A 19,838-nucleotide genomic window follows, 5' to 3' on the forward strand; every position below is an offset into this window, starting at 1 on the left:
GATGGGAGAAGGGAGGTGTTCACCTGTGTCAACAATACGGCGTTGAACCCCCGTGGTTTCTACAACGTAATCCCAAAATACACAGTGTCTGTGTGAGTGTGTGTGTGAGTGTGTGCGTGTATCTAATTCCTCATTCATTTTGGCTTATAAGAGAGTTAGGGGGAGCTTGCGGCAGAGATGTGTTTGTACCCAATGACAGGGCTGGGAGGGATTTTAATTAAAAAGCGAAAGTGCAAGGTAACACTGCTGGCAGTGGATGATCTCACGCGACCCTACCTGACCCCTACAGCTAATCACCAGCAGAGTGATTTGTTGTGCAAACATGTCACCATAGGGCTGTAGTCTATATCAAGTTTCAGGAGGGAGACTAACCTTGGTGTTTAACTGTCACAAATTATGCCAGTAACAAAGTCTGACCAAGGAACTTCCTTACTCTGAGTCAGCAAGTCTCAATGTCTCTCTGAAGATCCTTGGGGAACAAGTGAAAGAATGTATAGAATAATCTGCTGCCATTCGCCGCACGCACAAATATTGCTTTCCGCTGTAACACGCTCATCAATTCTACACTATGTAATCAATTCTGCTCTTTATTGAAAGCCTTTAATTGATATGTTTTTATCAGAACAGAATGTACCTTCAGGGCCTGCAGACAGCATGGAGGAGCTGTTCTCCTGCGGGACTTTAATGGCGTTTTCTGGGGAGAATCGGGGAGTCCTGCAAACAGGCTGCCGAGTCCCTGAGGCGCTGTGCTCACTTGCCTGCACTGGCTGCTGAAACAGGGTCTCCAGGTGCCAGAGGATTTATATAAATATATAAGCGGTCGTGTTGCTGAGGTTCAGCCTTCTTCTTGGAAACCCACTTCAGTCCTGGGTAATTTCCCCTGGCTGGCTGGAGCTTGCATTCCTCCACCCGCTTTTACAGCCATCTTTACAACCACTTTAGTGTTCCTGACTCATTTTCTTGTCCAGTTTAATTCCTCCTCTAAGAGCAGCGGAAATCTCCCTGTGGTCAGGGGACTGGAGCTCCCCCGTGTGAGGGGGGGGGGGGGGTTGTACCCAACCTCTGGGGGACCTTTTTGGTGCCACGGCTTTGATGGATCCCTCCACCACAGTCTCTGATATGGAGCCAGTGAGCCGCTCCTGTTAGGAGTTACAGGATCGCAGAGCTTTACGGTTCAACCAGATTTCCAGGTTCCTCAAACCTTCAAACCAACCATGTCCCCCTCCTGGCTCATAACTGGGTGACATTGCATTCTTTTACTCCACGATGAGCTTGAGGGAGAATTAAAGAGGAAGTTTTGGACAGATGCTGTCAAAATCCATCTGCATCCATGCAATATGCACTTACCTCAACAATGATTACACCTGTCATCAATTGAAACAAGATTACATCTATGGTCTATAGAGGTAAAATGTCATGTGTAATCAATACAGGTAGTATTACACCTGTGGTCTATTCAGGTAAGATTACTATTGTGGTCTATAGAAGTCAAATTATACCCGTAGTCTATAGAGGTAAGATTAGGTGTGGGTTGTAGAGGCAGGATTACACCTGTGGTCTATATACGTAAGATTACACCTGTTGTCTATAGAGGTAAGATTACACATATGGTCTATAGGGGCAGGATTACACCTGTGGCCTATCGAGGTAAGATTACACCTGTGGCCTATAAATGTAGTATTACACCCGTGGTCTATACAGGTAAAATTACACCTGTGGTCTATAGAGGTAAGATTACACCTGTGGACTATGGAGGTAAGATTAGGTGTGAGTTGTAGAGGCAGGATTACACCTGTGGTCTATATAAGTAAGATTACACATGTGGTCTATAGAGGTAAGATTACACCTGTGGTCTATAAATGTAGTATTACACCTGTGGTCTATACAGGTAAAATTACATCTGTGGTCTATAGAGGTAAGATCACACCTGTGCTCTATACAGGTAAGATTACACCTGTGGTTTATAGAGGTAAGATTGCACCTGTGGTCTATTGAAGTAATATTATACCTGTGGTCTATGGAGGTAAGATTGCCCCTGTGTTCTATAGAGGTATGATTACACCTGTGGTCTGTAAATGTAGTATTACACCTGTGGTCTATACAGGTAAAATTTCATCTGTGGTCTATAGAGGTAAGATTACACCTGTGGTCTATAAATGTAGTATTACACCTGTGGTCTATACAGGTAAAATTACATCTGTGGTCTATAGAGATAAGATTGCACCTGTGGTCTATTGAAGTAAAATTATACCTGTGGTCTATGGAGGTAAGATTACACCTGTGGTCTATAAATGTAGTATTACACCTGTGCTCTATACAGGTAAGATTACACCTGTGGTTTATAGAGGTAAGATTGCACCTGTGGTCTATTGAAGTAAAATTATACCTGTGGTCTATGGAGGTAAGATTGCCCCTGTGTTCTATAGAGGTATGATTACACCTGTGGTCTGTAAAGGTCGTTTTGCACCTGTGGTCTATCAAGGTAAGATTATACCTGTGGTCTATAGAGGTAAGATTGCACCTGTGCTCTATACAGGTAAGATTAAACCTGTGGTCTATAGAGGTAAGATTACACCTGTCATCTATGGAGGTATGATTACACCTGTGGTCTATACAGGTAGTATTACACCTGTGCTCTATACAGATAAGATTACACCTGTGGTTTATAGAGGTAAGATTGCACCTGTGGTCTATTGAAGTAAAATTATACCTGTGGTCTATGGAGGTAAGATTGCCCCTGTGTTCTATAGAGGTATGATTACACCTGTGGTCTGTAAAGGTCGTTTTGCACCTGTGGTCTATCAAGGTAAGATTATACCTGTGGTCTATAGAGGTAAGATTGCACCTGTGCTCTATACAGGTAAGATTAAACCTGTGGTCTATAGAGGTAAGATTACACCTGTCATCTATGGAGGTATGATTACACCTGTGGTCTATACAGGTAGTATTACACCTGTGCTCTATACAGATAAGATTACACCTGTGGTTTATAGAGGTAAGATTGCACCTGTGGTTTATAGAGGTAAGATTACAACTGTGGTGTATACAGATAAGATTACACCTGTGGTTTATAGAGGTAAGATTACACCTGTGCTCTGTACAGGTAAGATTACACCTGTCATCTATGGAGCTATGATTACACCTGTGGTCTATAGAGGTCGGTTTGCACCTGTGATCTTTAGAGGTAAGAATACACCTGTGGTCATGGCATTGTTACTCAGTTTCTTCAGCTAGGCCTGCCTTAATCAGACCACTTTAACTCTATATATCGATTCCAAGTAACAGTCTGTGCTGTCTCTGTACAGCATCAAAGGATTAGACGTATACTTGAAAACATTATGAATAAATTAATAAGGACAAGAAAAAAGTGTGAATTAAAAGAAAAAAACGACCAGAAATGAAAAGATTTGGGTTTTGCTGTGTTTTGAAGAGCATCTCTGAAATCACGTGCTGCACTGAATATGATTTTACTGGCTGATTTTACTGGCTGAGTTTGCTGGCTGATTCTTCTTGCACTGGTTGATTCCAAGTTTATTCTCTTGGCAGCTATGCAATGTCATATATATATATATATATAATTATTATTTTATTTTATTTTATTTTTTTGTAAAAGTAAATAACCATGCGAGTCTTTCTTCCCAAATAGATAAAATGAGTATCCCCACCCACGCTACCCACGCTACACACGCTACACATGCACATTATTGGTTGTATTTCGGTGCCTGCTTGTCACATGCACTGTGGGAAACAGGTGTGCCTCTTTGCACTGCCACAGCACAACTAGATGACACTTCACAGGAACGTTGTATGAATTTACATGAACTAATGTAGTTGTTAACTAACGACTGAGAAGTTGTTTCTGTATTTGTACATCATAAATTGCTGTTAATTGCTACATCCATATTGAAAAAAAAATGTTTATGCACTGCATTTGTTAATGGTTAACTGATTATATCTAAGTTTATCTGACTGCTTGTTAATGTATACATATACATTTAACTAATACATTATTTAGTAGTTAACAAATACATTAACTCGTGAAAAAATAACAGATTGATTTCATGCTTAATGTATTTTCATTTCATGTTAAAAACTGCATTGAGTCAATTGATGTGCATTTGTTGCATGGTTGTAAATAATCTTAATTAATAATGATAGTTCACCAGCAATACAGTTATATCCTAAAAGTGCAATTCAGTTCTGCTCCCATGACAGAGCAAAAAGCCTACGCTCTGTGTTCAGTGTTCTGTGATCTGTGATCTGTGTTCTGCGTTCTGTGATCTGTGTTCTGCATCATTCTGTGATCTGTGATCTGTGTTCTACGTTCTGTGATCTGTGATGTGCGTTCTGTGATCTGCGTTCCATGTTCTGTCATCTGTGTTCTGCATTCTGTGATCTGTGCTCTGTGATCTGCGTTCTGTGATCTGTGTTCTATGCTCCGTGTTCTGCGTCCCATGTTCTGTGTTCTGTGTGTAAGCTGTAGCAAAGGTCTTGGGCTATGACCTCACTATACCTCCTCCCTTCCTCTAGCTTCTGTTTGTGTCAGAGGTCAGGGGTCACGCCCTCCTTGTAAAAGCTAGCACATAAACGTGTGCATTATAAAGAAGCCGTCCTGCACAACCAAATGTGGGCTATGAACCGGTGACCTCCTGGTCCACAGCTGTGACCCGGCAGCCTGAGGAGGTGGTGAGGGCATATTTCATTTTACTTCAGTGGCAGTGTAATGTACTGGGTAAGAAATTGGCCATAATTGCCAGAAATGCAGTTAGAACAACTTGTAAACACAGTGTGTGTGTGTGTGTGTGTGTGTGTGTGTGTGTGTGTGTGTGTGTGTGTGTGTGTGTGTGTGTGTGTGTGTGTGTGTGTGTGTGCGTATGAATATGTTCGCTAAAATTAATTCACTAAAAATTAATTAGTATGATTGTACTCTTCAAGGGTTCTGATTATCTGTATGTTTACACTAGGACTCAGAACTTCCATGTAATGTAATTCCAGTTTACCTTCCATGCGCAAAGACACAAATACTAGTCGCTCTCTCCGATCCTAAAGCAAACTCAACATTAAAGCGAGCAGGCTCAGTGCGGAGGTCGATTTGAGACAGGCCGCATGAAATCTTTACTTTATCCATGTTACTGCAAATTCAAATTTTGAAGCTTTTTCCATCTTTTTTTTACGGGAAACATCTGTGGCTTATACGGCGCGGCTTATTACTGTAGCCCGAAACCTTTCAAGTGCTATTTGGCACACAGGTGCAGCAGGGGCACCGCGGCTGGGCTAATGAGCCACTATCGGAAGGGTGGTAGTGGTAGTGCCCCACAGATTCTCATAACGTCAGTTCACGGCACAAAATTAGTACCATTTAATACATGAACAATTCAATATAAACCAAGAGGAGGAAAGACCAACACGGTAGTTATTTTTTACTCCTCAGTCCCCAGCCTTGTTAAATATTAATTCATATTGTCGTTATGCAATTCACAAGTAGGCTATTAACCAACTGAAAATTGAGTTTGGATAATATAAACCTCAGGAAAGACGCTTTAATACGTTGCAATTATGCAGGTTCTGCCTTTCAAAAGAGGTGCAATACAAAGGAAAACTCCGAATCTGAAAGTGTTAAAAAGAGCACATATAAATTGAACCTTCAGTTTTATAATATATACAATAAAGGTTAATTGCGGATTATTTGCACTGATTACCACTTTGCGATTGGCGATTGTGTCACACTGAACAGCTGTTGTAATTTGTGGAGTGAAATTAACAGGGGGAATTAGCAATAACTTTCTAGAAATTCCCAGAGCAACAGAAAAATATAAGCGTTCAGGTCCAGATATTGAACATGCTTCTCTTCGCAATTATCACCATATTACTGTATGGTACCTGTACGGGAGAGCTGTCAGAAACAGGTGCTTCCGCAGAAATTAATGTCGTGTTTTTGTAAATAAACGATTTATTACAAATTGTATTGTAACTTAACTTGAATTACGGCTTTTGTGAATGCTCATTTGGGTTGATAATTCAAGCGCATTTTGTTTTGTTTATAGATGTGTATCTGTCTGAAGTATGTGGAAAAACAACTTGTTACAAAAGTGTTTTGATTGACGGGAAGATTACGAGGCCTAATTAGGGTCCGGTATTTAAAAGTTGGGTAAGTAAGTTATCTGCGGTAGTCCGTGGTCTTTTGCTCGTTAAAGCGTGAAGGTATTTTATATGCCTTGGTCTGAAACAGATGAGGATAACATCGTTGTTTCTGTTCTGTTAATGAAGCCACAAACAATTTTATCTGGAGTTTTCTTTCACTTCAAAATAGACCACATATCCTCACTCTTTATAACACTGTTCCTTTTCCCTGGGGTTATTTTACGCCTCTGATTTTAGCAGCATTCCAACGGACAAGATAACACAAACCCGTTATCTTGTTGACAATTCATTAATAATAAGAAAATATTAAAATAGGATAGACATATATATTTGTATTTTTCCTGCGTTCTTTCGTGTTCTTCGCAAAGCTTTAGTATAGCTTTAACACATAGGCCTACATTTGAAATATAGAAACAGTATGACCCAATCGCCTTCAGAGATACACTCGAATATTGGCACATTTTTCAGACCATTTAAACATTAATTAAGACTAACCTAAATCATTTCAAGAATACCCAACAACAAATAGCTCATTGACTATAGCGGAACACTCGTCATTATAACATCGTGAATAAAGTAGGCCTACGTGTTGTATGCAAAATTAATAAACCGCAGACATTTGGGTTGTTTAAAAAATATTCGTTTTAATAAATAAGCGAAATTTACATTAGGCGAAAAGGACAGCTTTGCTGAAGGAGATCAACTTTATGAGGACAAATCCATGCAGTACCTCAACAACGGATGATTCTAAATGGCAGGTGTTATCTTTTTTAAAAGCTGGAGATGATTAAAGATATGTACAATGCGCTCTTAAGACATTTTTAAACATTTAATTAGAAAAGAAAAAAGGGATATAAGATAACATATGGCTTTCCTGAATCATACTATACCGGCATTTAAAGAATAACATCTACTGGAGACTCCATCACACTGAATTACGGGAGGGGAATAAACACGTTGGTCTGAAATCCTCTCATTTGTTCTACCGTCTGAGATAGGCCTACAGTAGGCTCCTGTCGTGTCGCACTTTGAAATACTCCAGGACAATCCAGAGTCGTAAGTCACGTTGCGTCCTTTGACCACGTCTTTGAGGTTCTTAGGTTCTTCGAGAAATCCTTTGGCATTTTCAGACTTTGTAGAAAAAAAAAAAAAAAAACAGTCTACAAAAAGGGAAAACAAATGTCAATTAGTTATTTTACTCATGATTTGCAATTCTTTTATCTTGTAATTGCCAGTCTTTTTTTGTGTTGGCAATCTTTTTTTATTACAAATTGTACAGTTTTACTGGAATAATTGGGCATTCCCAGCTTTTATTCCTTTTTAGGAAACCGTGAAGTTAAATGAGGCTGCACCATATATAATCATATATAATCATGCTTAAGGGACAGCCACGATAAATTGAACCAGCCAAGTAGGTTATATCACTGCCCATAACTCTTCGTTTTTGGAGGTTTAATTGGTTAAGTTTTTTTTTATTAACATTAGGTAGGCTCTTGTTTTATCGAACATTTAGCAGAAGAAATAGTCTACATGTGGATGATATCTTTCTGCTGTAGTGACACAGTGTGCAAAGCAATGCCGGAATTTTAAAAATGTCAATGTTTCATAATATATGCGTTTAAAGTAGGCTAATGTTTTATCAGACTCTCTACAGTTAATTCTAAGATAGGCTAGCTGCGCGCCTGCTGTACCACTAAGCTACAGGAAATGGTAATAGGCATGGATAAACCAAACAGCATCTCTGCTAGCGGTGTCATTAAAGGTGTTGTTACCCTCCAACGTATCTGCACGTCAGGCGGTTAGTATTGATTTAAATATTATTCGTTAGAATATGTTGGGTTACTATCTCATCAAACATGCATGGCGTAACCTATTTCATCTTGACAACTTTTCTGAACGAGGCAGAAAATATATAAATTGTGTATAACATTTTTGCATTAGCCTATAGATCCATCAGAATACAAAATGGAAAACGTCTTCGGAAATGAAATGTAGGCTTGTATAGTTTAATTGTGGTCTTTCATCGTAAGTAACCAATTACTTTTTAAATATGCCACTGGTATTATGTGGTATAATCCAATACACAAGATAACAAGCATACCATTTCCACAGAGGTAACGTTACAGTATTAATTGATTAAAATACATTTAATCAAATTCACACAACGAGCGGCGTCGTTCATAAACAATAAAATTAAGATTATTTTATGTGCGATGTGCTATGCCACATGGAAACATATCTCTCTGGGGGAAACTTAATTTATGCCCTCTTGTTGTGCAATGGGCTTAATATTGAATGCAGAACACATAGAAACTTCCAGAACATTAAAGCAATTTTGACAAAAGCGACGAGTATGACCTGTCAAACATAGTCTTTCATGTTGCCCCATTTATAGGATATCTCCAACGGGCCACGTATGTATAGATCTGACTATAACTCCTGTGTCCCATGGGAGTACTGAATAGCTGATGGCTACAGGCCGGCACCCCACGAGATGTCCAAGTTCTGTATACATGGGCCGAGACATGATGGATTTGAAAGTTGCACTGAACTTCCAAAAGCACCAACAGCCAGTGAATGTACAGCTCCGGAAAATAAAGCTTTAACTCTGCTTAAGGAATACGTTTTAATTGCCTAAACCTGTATGCATTTAATAAGTAACGGCTGAGGGGGGTAATTAATTAATTAATTCTAAATTACGTGATTCTTGTTAATACATTCCACGGTGGCCTACCTTACATACACCAAACATTCACGTGTTGTGTTTTTAGGCTGCAGTGGTGGCATTGCTTTGATACATGGAATAAGATGAAGCACTTACTTAACGGCGCATTAACCTACGTCTGATTAGGTCTGATTAGGTTAAGTTAAAAACACTTCTGTGCATGAGGGTCCATGCATGACACAGTTATGGGGTTTGGGGTCAGACTACGAGACATATATGCTATATCTCTTTAGTTCTTGAAATTTTGTTGAAAAGGTGTTTTATAATATTTATATTTGGTCCATTTGTAATGTTACGGCGACAAATACATTTTAGTTACCTTATAGCTAATGAACAACCACAGCAATAACCGTTACTAATCATTAGCAGTAGCGAGAGGTCGTAGTAGCAGATAGCATCAGCAGTGGCTGTAGAATAACGACAGTACATTACGGCATAACATAGCAGATGCGTTTTGTGTATAACGGCAAACAAAATGATTGACCAGCTAAACACACTGTCCTCTTCCCGTGCTAATACCAAAGATACTATGAGGCCTGGAAATGAAGACAGCTGTAGCCATGGACGTGCAGTCGAGGGTAACTGATACTGTACTTCATTTTACAAAATATTTAAAAAACACGATTACTGAGATGATTGTATTATTATTATTTATTATTATTATTATTATTATTATTATTATTATTATTTATTATTTTTATTATTATTATTATTATTATTATTATTGTTGTTGTTGTTGTTGTTGTTTATTAAATACAGGGAACCTATTGTAATTATGTCCATTAGCCTGTGTTATACTCCATTCCTACTGGAGATGGACAGAGACATAATTAGTAAATCGGCATATAAATATGCATTTTTCATTAATTATACAATGACAAACTTTCAACAGCACACACCAGAAGAATCGCATTCCTCGCGATGTATTCATGAAACGTATCCGTTTCTCATTTTCTTGAACACGCATCTTTACTACAACTACTACTACTACTACTAATAATAATAATAATAATAATAATAATAATAATAATAATAATAATCCACACTGCATTTTGATACGTACCCCTTTGGCATTAGAGATTTTAACTTCTTCGAGGCTAGTGGGACGTGGACATTGACCACGCGCCTTCCATCCGCCACACTGAGAACGCGTAACTAAGTCTCTCGTGCGCGACGTAGCTGCAGCTTGACATCTTGTTGTCCATCTCGTCGCTCTGCAGCACCTGATAGAGGAAATCTATGTACCTGGACGCCAGTTTCAGAGTCTGTATCTTGCTTAATTTATCCGAGGGTAGCGTGGGGATGATTTTACGCAACGACGCGAAGGCTTCGTTGAGCGACTGAGTCCTCTGTCTCTCCCTGACGTTCGCCAGGACCCTCTGATTCTGCAGCTCCTCGTATGACTGCGTGCTGCTAGGGCTCGGTTTTTTACCGCGCTTAACGGAACCCGGACTGCCGTCCTCGCTCAACTTTTTACTGTGTCTCCTCTTCCTTCCAAATCTTTTCTGTTGTCTGTCCAACTCCTCCTCGCTGGTCACCGAGCTATCCACTGGGGAGACGGGAGAACTTGAGCTCTCTTCCATTTCTCGTTTAAAGAAATGCAAGGGTAGCGAAGAAAAAACGTTGTCCGCTTTAGAATCCGTGGTTAGTGAATATATCCGTGTGGGAGCGCAAACACACTGCGGCAGAACGGCTTCGTCGTCTTCCTCTCCCTTTACTTGTGACTGTTTTAAGTGACCGGGCAATTGTATTTTCAAGCGAAAATGAAGTTTGGCACAACTTCCCTCTCGCAGGAAGTTTTTTCTCTATTTTTTTTGGAAACTTTATCGCAGTTTCAGATGCTAAATAGTAGTCTGAATGGAGGGGGTGGACGCTTCGGACTCTGATTGGTCGACTAATAAACAGGAGGGACCAGTTTTAAATTACACTCGTACCAGATTATTTACCTGTATCTATTCATATAAACGAAAAATATAAGTAGATACATCCAATTAAATGTCATGGTAAGATTTTATTTTTCAAATAGGCTAAATCAAATACATGTATTTATAAATAATGAAATGTAGGTCACATTTATGTGCACTTGCATGTTTCTTGCATTGCGTTCTATAATTGCAGTTATACCTTCTAACGCATTGTAAATTGACCCATAGGCTTATAGACTCTCATGTTGGCTAAATGAAGTATGCCTAAATATTAATATTTTTGAAACAGTATGTCACATCACTGAACCGCATTAATAAACGTTTAATATCATTCATGAATTTCTTTCATAATTAGGCTAATTAATAAATAGGAACAAGACGATCAGTATCTGTTAAATCTTATTATTTTACTTACTTTTAATGGTCTTTAAAAGCGTGTAAATTGAAAGTGCGAATACCGAAAACAATTCGACCACAATTCTTGCAACTGCTTCCATGTATCAAGCCAATATTCGTTTCGACATCTTACCATTAACTGGGCAATAGTCTGCGTTGTAGAGGGCATAGCCCACGTCACTGCATACTTCCGATTCCAGCAGAAATCCATCTGCTGAAGCAATTAGACTCGATAGATGACCACGCCCCTCCTGTGGCCGGATTATGCTCTCGGAATTTCTAGCTCTCGGGATGATCAATTTGTTTATTTCTGATTATTTTATTTATATGCAACGCTATAATATATGAAACAGTGATAGTGACAAATGCGTTTTGTAGCGACAATACGCATTGTTTTAGCTAATGACAATATTTTTTAATATTTATATAATATTTAATTTATCACCGAATGCAAAATAACTCAAAGTTCCACACATTGCACAAATTCTTTCCAGGATTGCCTACTCGAGAAAGTAATGTTACTTAAAGAGTTTTGTTGTTTAATAAAAATAGTCTGCAGGCTGCACTCTGACAGTCAGCGTTCACAATGCAAAGAAAAAGCAAAACAGGAAAGACTATTAAATTAACCGAAATGTTCTGTTTCTTCAGAGTCCACTGGTGGGTGATTACATGCGTTTTGTCAAAGGTCTGCCTCTTGATGTGTGATGTCATGTTTTCTACACAGCGCAGAGCACAGGTGGCTCGTATTATCGTTCGTATTATCCGCCGCCAATTGCTCCGTATTTCGTGTCAGCTGGAGTTCCTTTTCATTGGATTACTCCCTTTATGTGTTTCTATTTTTATGTACTATTCCCTGTTCATTCGTGATTAATATGTTTGTTTTGGTTGATTTGATAAGGGGCGATGTTTCTGCTCCTGACACTTGGCCACCGATACCGTGTATTGAAACGATTTTCCCTAGTTCACAAAGTTCCCTATGTTCCCTATGCTGTAGCCTACTTCCAACCACTCGATAATACAACAAAATGTGAAATGTAACGGATCTCATTTAAAAAAATAATTTGGAGTGGTTTTTTTCTAAAGGAAAATCGTGAACTTTAATCACAAGAGACCGCGTGTGAAGGCATCAGAATATGACCTGCATATAGCACAAGAGTATTTTAGAATCAGTGTTATGACTTGACACCATGACTAAGTGGCACTGCTACAGTGATTGAAGATTATTTTGAAAGCCATCTTGCAAGTGGCGCAACTGGATTGTCTGTGATTGTGTCCATCTCGAGACACAATGCTCTTTTAAAATATCTTTGCTCAGTGTGAGTCCAGCGTGAAGACGTGCACACACACACACACACACACACATAAAACTATAGTTTACCTAGGGTTGAAGGTTACATAGCCTGGGTCCTGACTCCTTGTCTTCGCAGGTCAAGAGGCCAGTTTACACAGGGCTCTTGTTTGACAGTAGAAGTTGGTCTTGAAGGATACTTGTGAAAAGTAAATCCAGTCACAGGTCAGATCATTTTGTTTCAGGAATGTGTGTGCTTATAATATGTGTTTATATCTTTATTATCTCACAGCCCTGCCAAGAGTTGTGGTACCAAATCCACTACACTTGTGAAAATGCTACATTGAAAATACACAAATTATCACAATACATTCTTAAATATACTTTGTTGTGAAATGTATTTAGCTTTGTATCCTCAGTCTACAGTCATCCTGTTGTGCAATAGGCCTAATATTGAATGCAGAACACATAGAAACTTCCAGAACATGAGAGCAATTTTGACATTAGCTATTATTACAACCAAATTACGAAAGAGAGAGTCTTATTTATATGTAAACATTCCACTACAGTATTGATGGATATTTGATTGACAGGGATCCACAGAAATACAGTGGCAAGATGGCCGGGTTCAGCCAGAGCCGTGACCTCTGACCCCTCGGCTCCGAAGCCAGCGGCCTCTCCTCCCGCAGACAGTCTCCACATGGCCCTGGAGTCTCCACATGGCCCCTCAGTCTCCACACGGCCGCTCAGTCTCCACATGGCCCCTCAGTCTCCACATGGCCCTGGAGTCTCCACACGGCCCTGGAGTCTCCACACGGCCCTGGAGTCTCCACATGGCCCCTCAGTCTCCACATGGCCCCTCAGTCTCCACACGGCCCCTCAGTCTCCACACGGCCCCTCAGTCTCCACATGGCCCCTCAGTCTCCACATGGCCCCTCAGTCTCCACATGGCCCCTCAGTCTCCACATGGCCCTGGAGTCTCCACATGGCCCCTCAGTCTCCACACGGCCCTGGAGTCTCCACATGGCCCCTCAGTCTCCACACGGCCCCTCAGTCTCCACACGGCCCCTCAGTCTCCACATGGCCCCTCAGTCTCCACATGGCCCTGGAGTCTCCACATGGCCCCTCAGTCTCCACACAGCCCTGGAGTCTCCACATGGCCCCTCAGTCTCCACATGGCCCCTCAGTCTCCACACGGCCCTGGAGTCTCCACACGGCCCCTCAGTCTCCACATGGCCCCTCAGTCTCCACATGGCCCTGGAGTCTCCACATGGCCCCTCAGTCTCCACATGGCCCCTCAGTCTCCACACGGCCCTGGAGTCTCCGGCTGTCAAACCTGTGCGAGGGGGGATCGGACGGACTGCTGTTTCAGAGAGAGAGAGAGAGAGAGAGAGAGAGGGAGAGTGTGAGAGAGGGAGAGAGAGAGGGAGAGAGAGAAACAGAGAGAGAGAGTACCCTCTGTCGGTACCCTCCTGAGGTTCTGAGATGACTCCCATCAGATCAAAGATGAGCAACACCATATCTCACACAGGGGGAGATGACACTTTTATATCTCTCTGACACCTCCAAATCAAGCCCACATGCTCTGGAACTCTTTAATAAACCCCCATCCCTCCAGCAGGGGCAGGTCATATCGATCAGCAGATGCTGTGAAGGCTGCCTTTAAACCATGGAATGAACACAGACGAAAAAAAGGCTGAAAAATATGATTTACGCCAATATTTGGGATTTTTTAAAATTATGTTTTTGTTTAAAAAGGAAACAAAAAAATAAATTGGCTAAGAATCTGAGCTTGCACAAAAGTTCCTAAAATGACTGAGATGATGTTGTGATTTCTCTGAGCACGCCGTGTTAAAAGCCATGGCTGGTTCACTGTAGGTCTCAATTTGGTAAAAACATGGGTTTGGATTCACAACCCTCATTGTGTGTGTGTTTAGCATGACCAAAGGCTTTACTGCAAGATACAACTGCACAATCGGTCATTCCTAACCCTAGGACTGGGCCTCCAGTGCCTGGCCCTGTTTGTACCCCGTTCTGTCTGTTTAACATGTCGCTGAGTGTAAGCAGGCCTTCCCACTGGAGCGCGGTGTGAATGTCACACACTGAGCTGAACCTGGGGGACAAACACGTTTGCGCAAACACTCCTGTTTGTAAACGCTGCCTGTTCATTCGCACCTCCAGAACCCTCCTGCAGGACTGTCACGGCAGGAAGGCCTCCGTGGCTAGGGTCAACACTCCAGTGTCGGCACCAAGCGCAGCCCCAGAGACTGATTCAAACACTTTACAGTTATGTAGGATTGGATAAAAGGTATTTATTTTTCAAATACCATGGAAACCTCCAGTTTGTTTTTGCGAAATAGCTCTCAACTTGACTTCCTTCCTAAAATGGCCAGCACGCTCCTCTCACAAACCTGCTTTTAAGCGACGCTAATCTTAAACAGCAGCAGGTGTGCCGCTGGTTTAACCTTTTGAAGAGTAGGTTTTTTTGGAATGCTTTTTCAAAAGACAGTGTTCTGTAAGTTGGACTGTACAATGCTCAGTTTCAAAACGTTATAATCTCATATTTGTGATCTTAAACACCCAGCCTCTGACAACTAGCAGCTTTGGGTAGGCCTGACAATGACCGTGCATCCACAATGGGCTGAACTGAAGATATGCTCGCTTAACATATTCAGAAGCGTTTCATTCAACAACAAAAAAAGGCCATGGTAAAAATTAGTAGTGCTCCACAAAAATTAACTGAATATAAATGGCCATTAATATTTTTGATTTGGTCAGATAACTTGGCGATATAAATAGCTTCCACTAGCTGAGAAGAGACAGTGAAAAACAAGAATTTTTTTTATGATTGAAAATGGGTTTTGGTGACTCCATATGGCTGGCACTCCAGCTATGAAAAACAGGAAAGCAGCCATTAGCGGGAGCTGTGCTCACTGTAAGTCCCCCAGTATGAGGCAATATCAGTCACTCTGAAATAGCTGTTTCAATCAAAGTCTTTACGCAACTCCCCAAAGACCTTCCTTATTCATAGACCTGCACTCGACTATTTTCCCCCTAACCCTGACGACAAGGTGTTTCTGAAATCATATTAGGGGCCTTCATAAATGTTTCATTAGGTAGCGCGTAGCAGCTTGAAGCATTTAGTTTGTTTAATATGATGCAGGTTTGAGTGCGCTCTGTCTCCTGTCAGGATCTTGTCAGGATGCTGGCAGGGCCGCGGGCCTGAGCACCGTTCTGAGCAGAGCCGCCACCTCTTTGATTTCAGCTGAGAAGAAACAAATGGAGCGGAACACCTCCATCACACACAACGGCCAGCTGGTTTGACACAACACACACGCACGCACGCACGCACGCACGCACGCACGCACACAAAACACACAGGCAATGCGCACACATGCATGCACACAATACACACACCGGACAAACATGTTGCACGGAGATGGTGAAAAAATAATAATATATAATAATAATAATAGCAAAAAAGGAACAGCTCGTGTTTATGTACTGACTTTCATTTAAGTCCTTTGTGGTAGAAATTTTGGCTCAGGTGAATTAAACTCCGTTAATAGACTTCACCTCCTCCTGTACAGTGTCCCTATAGCTGTCAGAATTAGGTTCAAACATCCAGGCCACCTTCTTTTCAGTTCCACACCAGGTTTCGAGATGGTGGAACTGTAGAATCTCTCCCCACCTTCAAGCGCAAACTGAAGACGCACCTCTTCAAGCAGCACCTCTCCCCATCCCTCCCTACCTCCCTGTGAACCTTAATTGTTGTCTTTGTGATTTACGTTGTGTTTTGGTATTTTTAGTTGGCTAGGTAAGCAGAATTTGGATAGTTAAGTTTGGTCACTTTTGCTTTGTTGTTTGTTGGTTTATTTGTTGTTTAAAAAAATAAATAAATAAAATAGGCCCTGGTCCTTATCTTTGTTGTACGGGTAGCAATTGAAATTGTACTTCCCTCTAGGGTCTTTCAGCGCACTTATCCCTGGTTATGGGCATGCACTTGCTGGATAAGAGCGTCTGCCAAATGCCAATAATGTAATGTAATGTAAAATAGAATAACCTTTCAATTGAACCACCCTCAGAGAACCTGTAAAGTACAACAAAGTGGAAATACACTTGTTGTAGACGCCTGTACTTCTGAGCGATAGCACTGTAACACAGACACTCTGTGGAAGCGCTGAGGCCTTCTCTGCCGATGGCGAGGTCAGGGTCTTTCCCCAGTGCAAACACCGTGTAATTAGGCGCACTTGTGGCCCCAGTGCAAGGTTAGGGGTGCGAGCGCGAGCCTGCCCCAGGTTCACTGGGGCTTGTGGGTCCAGGTGGCCGGGGTGCGTGGAGGAGCGGGTAAACAGGGTCTGTTTGCTCTGCTGATTGGGCAAGCGCTGTGGACAAGCATCAGGCCTCAGCGATGTAACCACAGACATGCCACTTACAGTAAACTGTCAAACCCACTAGTCACCTACTCCCGACAGCCTCGTAAAACCAGCAAACTGTTCTCAGATCAGCATGGGAGTGTAGGATGAATAACCAGGTAAGACCTCCGTGTTAGCAGTGAAGGTGTGAGCAGCACGCGCACACACATTCAGGGCTCTATGTGAAATGCTGTCACTTAACTGGAGGAACAACTCCATTCTACATAAAGCATCTGTAAGATGTTTCTTTTAACAAGCCAAAATGGCCTCTCCATTCAACATTCAGTAACCACACAGATTCTACATTCAAGCATAGCAACATTCCTCCAGCTACAAGGCTTTTAAGTCTTATGTGTGATGTGTGATTTAAAGACTGTCCCACCTTTCTGGGTCTCCGGTCCTAATTGGAAATTTCGTACAACAGTCCAAGCCCTTTTCCCTTCCCGACTTTTCGCCCCGGACTGCTGATCCATCGCAGTTAAGTCGGTTCTCTTTGCGTCTGAGTCGCAGTTCGCCTGCTTATTTAGACTCTGTTTACACCGGGCACCAGAAGGATATTACTGAAAATCCCAGCGCTAGTCTGAGAATGTTCGAGCTGCAACTCCCTGCGGTGAGAAAATGTCAGAGGTTCTAAAATGTATTGTAAAGACAACAGTGTACTTGCTCCACTCTAATCTGAGTTATTAGCGATGAGGCAAAGCCGGGTCTTACGAGGAATCGCCTAATAAGAAATGAGAAAAACAGGTGAGGCCTTCCAACTGGTTTATTATTATTATTTTACTGCTTTTAAAAGACTGTTGGGTCACGGCATAGTCTGCATTTAGCGTTATAAAACACATCACAGGTTAACCTGAGTGTTTACACATCACATCATAGTTCACTGCATGTTATAGATTTTTTTTTAAAGATTAGCCCGCATAGGCCTAAATTAACCGCACGTAAATATTATGAACACTGAACACCAACTAGGCTGCGATATAAATGTTTCTTTGCCAGTTATTTTAAGTTAAATTCAACACTCCAACACAAAGTCTGCTAAAGTGCGTTAGAGCTATAGAGATATCGAGAGGTGAGTTAATCGGTGATGTGTGGTAGGTCGATTATAGCTAATCAGCGCCTTGGTTGGCGATATCTCCAATCAAAAAAAAAAAAAGGCTACTTCAAATTTTAGCATTAACGTCTGATGATCTATTAGTGTGGTGTGGTAAAATGAAATAAAATATTGGTGTATAAAACACATTTTCAACAAACGAAAATCTTTTTTTCATGTGTGAGGATGTGTCCGCAATATCTGTTTTTCAAATCTTCCGTTACCGTGCATAGCCGCTACATTTCACTGCAAAGCAATCATGGAAATATGCGCGCCAATGGAAATATTGGACAGTTGAAGGTAACACCAAAGCCATAACTGAAAGGGAATTGCGATAACCGAAATTACTGACTTTATCGAGAGCAGATTGTGTGGTGAGTTTCGTTTGCTGTTGCTGTCGCCCCACCCTGCTCTCCGTGCACCGTAGACAGGATGTGATGCCTAATTATATTTATACAGTCGAGAGGCCGTGGGTTTCACAGGGGATCACGATAAACACACCTGCCACCCCGCAGCACAATATCATCTCGGCTCTCGTCACGCCAGTACACCGCACAAGTTTGTCAGTTTTAGTTCCTTGCATGTTAAACCAATAAACAGGCCCAATGCAAAAATAAACACTACAATCACGAGTTTGGACTATAGACAGCGAGGAATGTATGCCCTCCGCCCCCCGTTTGCCATCGGATCCAGTAAAATTGATGCAATGTAGGCTACTCGAGTCCGTACTTTCAGTCCGTAACCAAACCAGGGGTGGAATGTCCACCCCATTATTTTGTTCCGATCACCAATTCTTCAGCCAGGAGGTAGAACTAATTATAGCTATTGAGTCGAACGCGATTGCAACACTGTGAGATAAAACGCTTGAACAATTGGAGCTCGAATATATGGAAGATAATTAACTGACATCACATGTTTATGAGTGACTTCGATGTGTTTGGCTTTATAACAATTGTAAGGGAGGATAGACGGGCTACCCGTTTGAAGGTAAATTAAAAGCTAAGTCGAGTCACATTTATTTATAAACGACATTTAAATTGACTAGCGTCAACCAAAGTATTGTACGATTTGTAATCATGTATATAAAAATAACAATAATAACAATAATAATAATAATAAAAACAACACAGTACTGCATAAATAATATTGAGAACTGTGGAATTAAAAGCAAGGGAAAATAAGTGAGATTTGAGCTGGGATTTGAAGGTGTAATGGATATACGGTAAGGTAGATTCTCCAGGCTACTGTGAAGGGCTCTGAAGCCAGACTGGAACTTTCCAAAATATGTTATTTTGCTCTAAAAATTAAAGGAGTTGTGAAAGAGCAATTTTGCGCAGGGCTTTTGATAAAAATGGCAGTTTGGAGATGGTTGTGGAAGTTATTTAGAATGGCTGGATCAAGGTGTGGCTGAACCACAGCATGTTTAAAGCAGGACGGGACAATGTCTGAGACCAGAGAACGATTTATCATAGGCCGGATGCTCGGACCAATTGTGTGGAATACCATGTTAAGGGGGTGTGGGTTTATTTTTGTATTTTTTAGGATTATTATTATTATTATTATTATTATTATTATTATTATTATTATTATTTTTATTAATCTGACATCAATTAGCTGATGAACCTGTATGTACTTGCAACAGTGTTTGTTTATATTTCCTATATTGCATTATTGTTTATGTATTGCATTGTTATTGTAAAGCTTTGGCAACACCATACTGTGTTATGTCATGCCAAGCCAATAAAGCATTTTTTAATTGAATTCAGAGCCAGGCTCAAACTGGCCGAGGACAACAGTGTGCATAGGCAGGCTGGAATGACCGTGTGCTGGAGGTGAGATGTGAGATCTGGGCCATAAA

At 41.1% G+C, this 19,838-nt stretch overlaps 1 protein-coding gene across 1 annotated transcript; it reads right to left on the reverse strand.

Annotated features, from left to right (window-relative positions):
• Nucleotides 1-6,858: 6,858 nt before the first annotated feature.
• Nucleotides 6,859-10,640, reverse strand: LOC133116951 (twist-related protein 2). Its single transcript, XM_061226983.1, has 2 exons — nt 9,930-10,640; nt 6,859-7,301 (listed from the first exon to the last, which is right to left on the reverse strand). The coding sequence occupies exon 1, from the start codon at nt 10,447-10,449 to the stop codon at nt 9,964-9,966; it is 486 nt and encodes a 161-aa protein (XP_061082967.1). The 5' UTR covers nt 10,450-10,640; the 3' UTR covers nt 6,859-7,301; nt 9,930-9,963.
• Between the last annotated feature and the right edge of the window lie 9,198 nt (nt 10,641-19,838).

Source organism: Conger conger, chromosome 17 (genome assembly GCF_963514075.1).
Source record: "Conger conger chromosome 17, fConCon1.1, whole genome shotgun sequence".
Taxonomy (NCBI): Eukaryota; Metazoa; Chordata; class Actinopteri; order Anguilliformes; family Congridae; genus Conger; species Conger conger.

Bases quoted from the DNA above. Each gene is read 5' to 3' on its own strand.
- LOC133116951 (XM_061226983.1), bottom strand. From the start codon at position 10,449: ATGGAAGAGAGCTCAAGTTCTCCCGTCTCCCCAGTGGATAGCTCGGTG.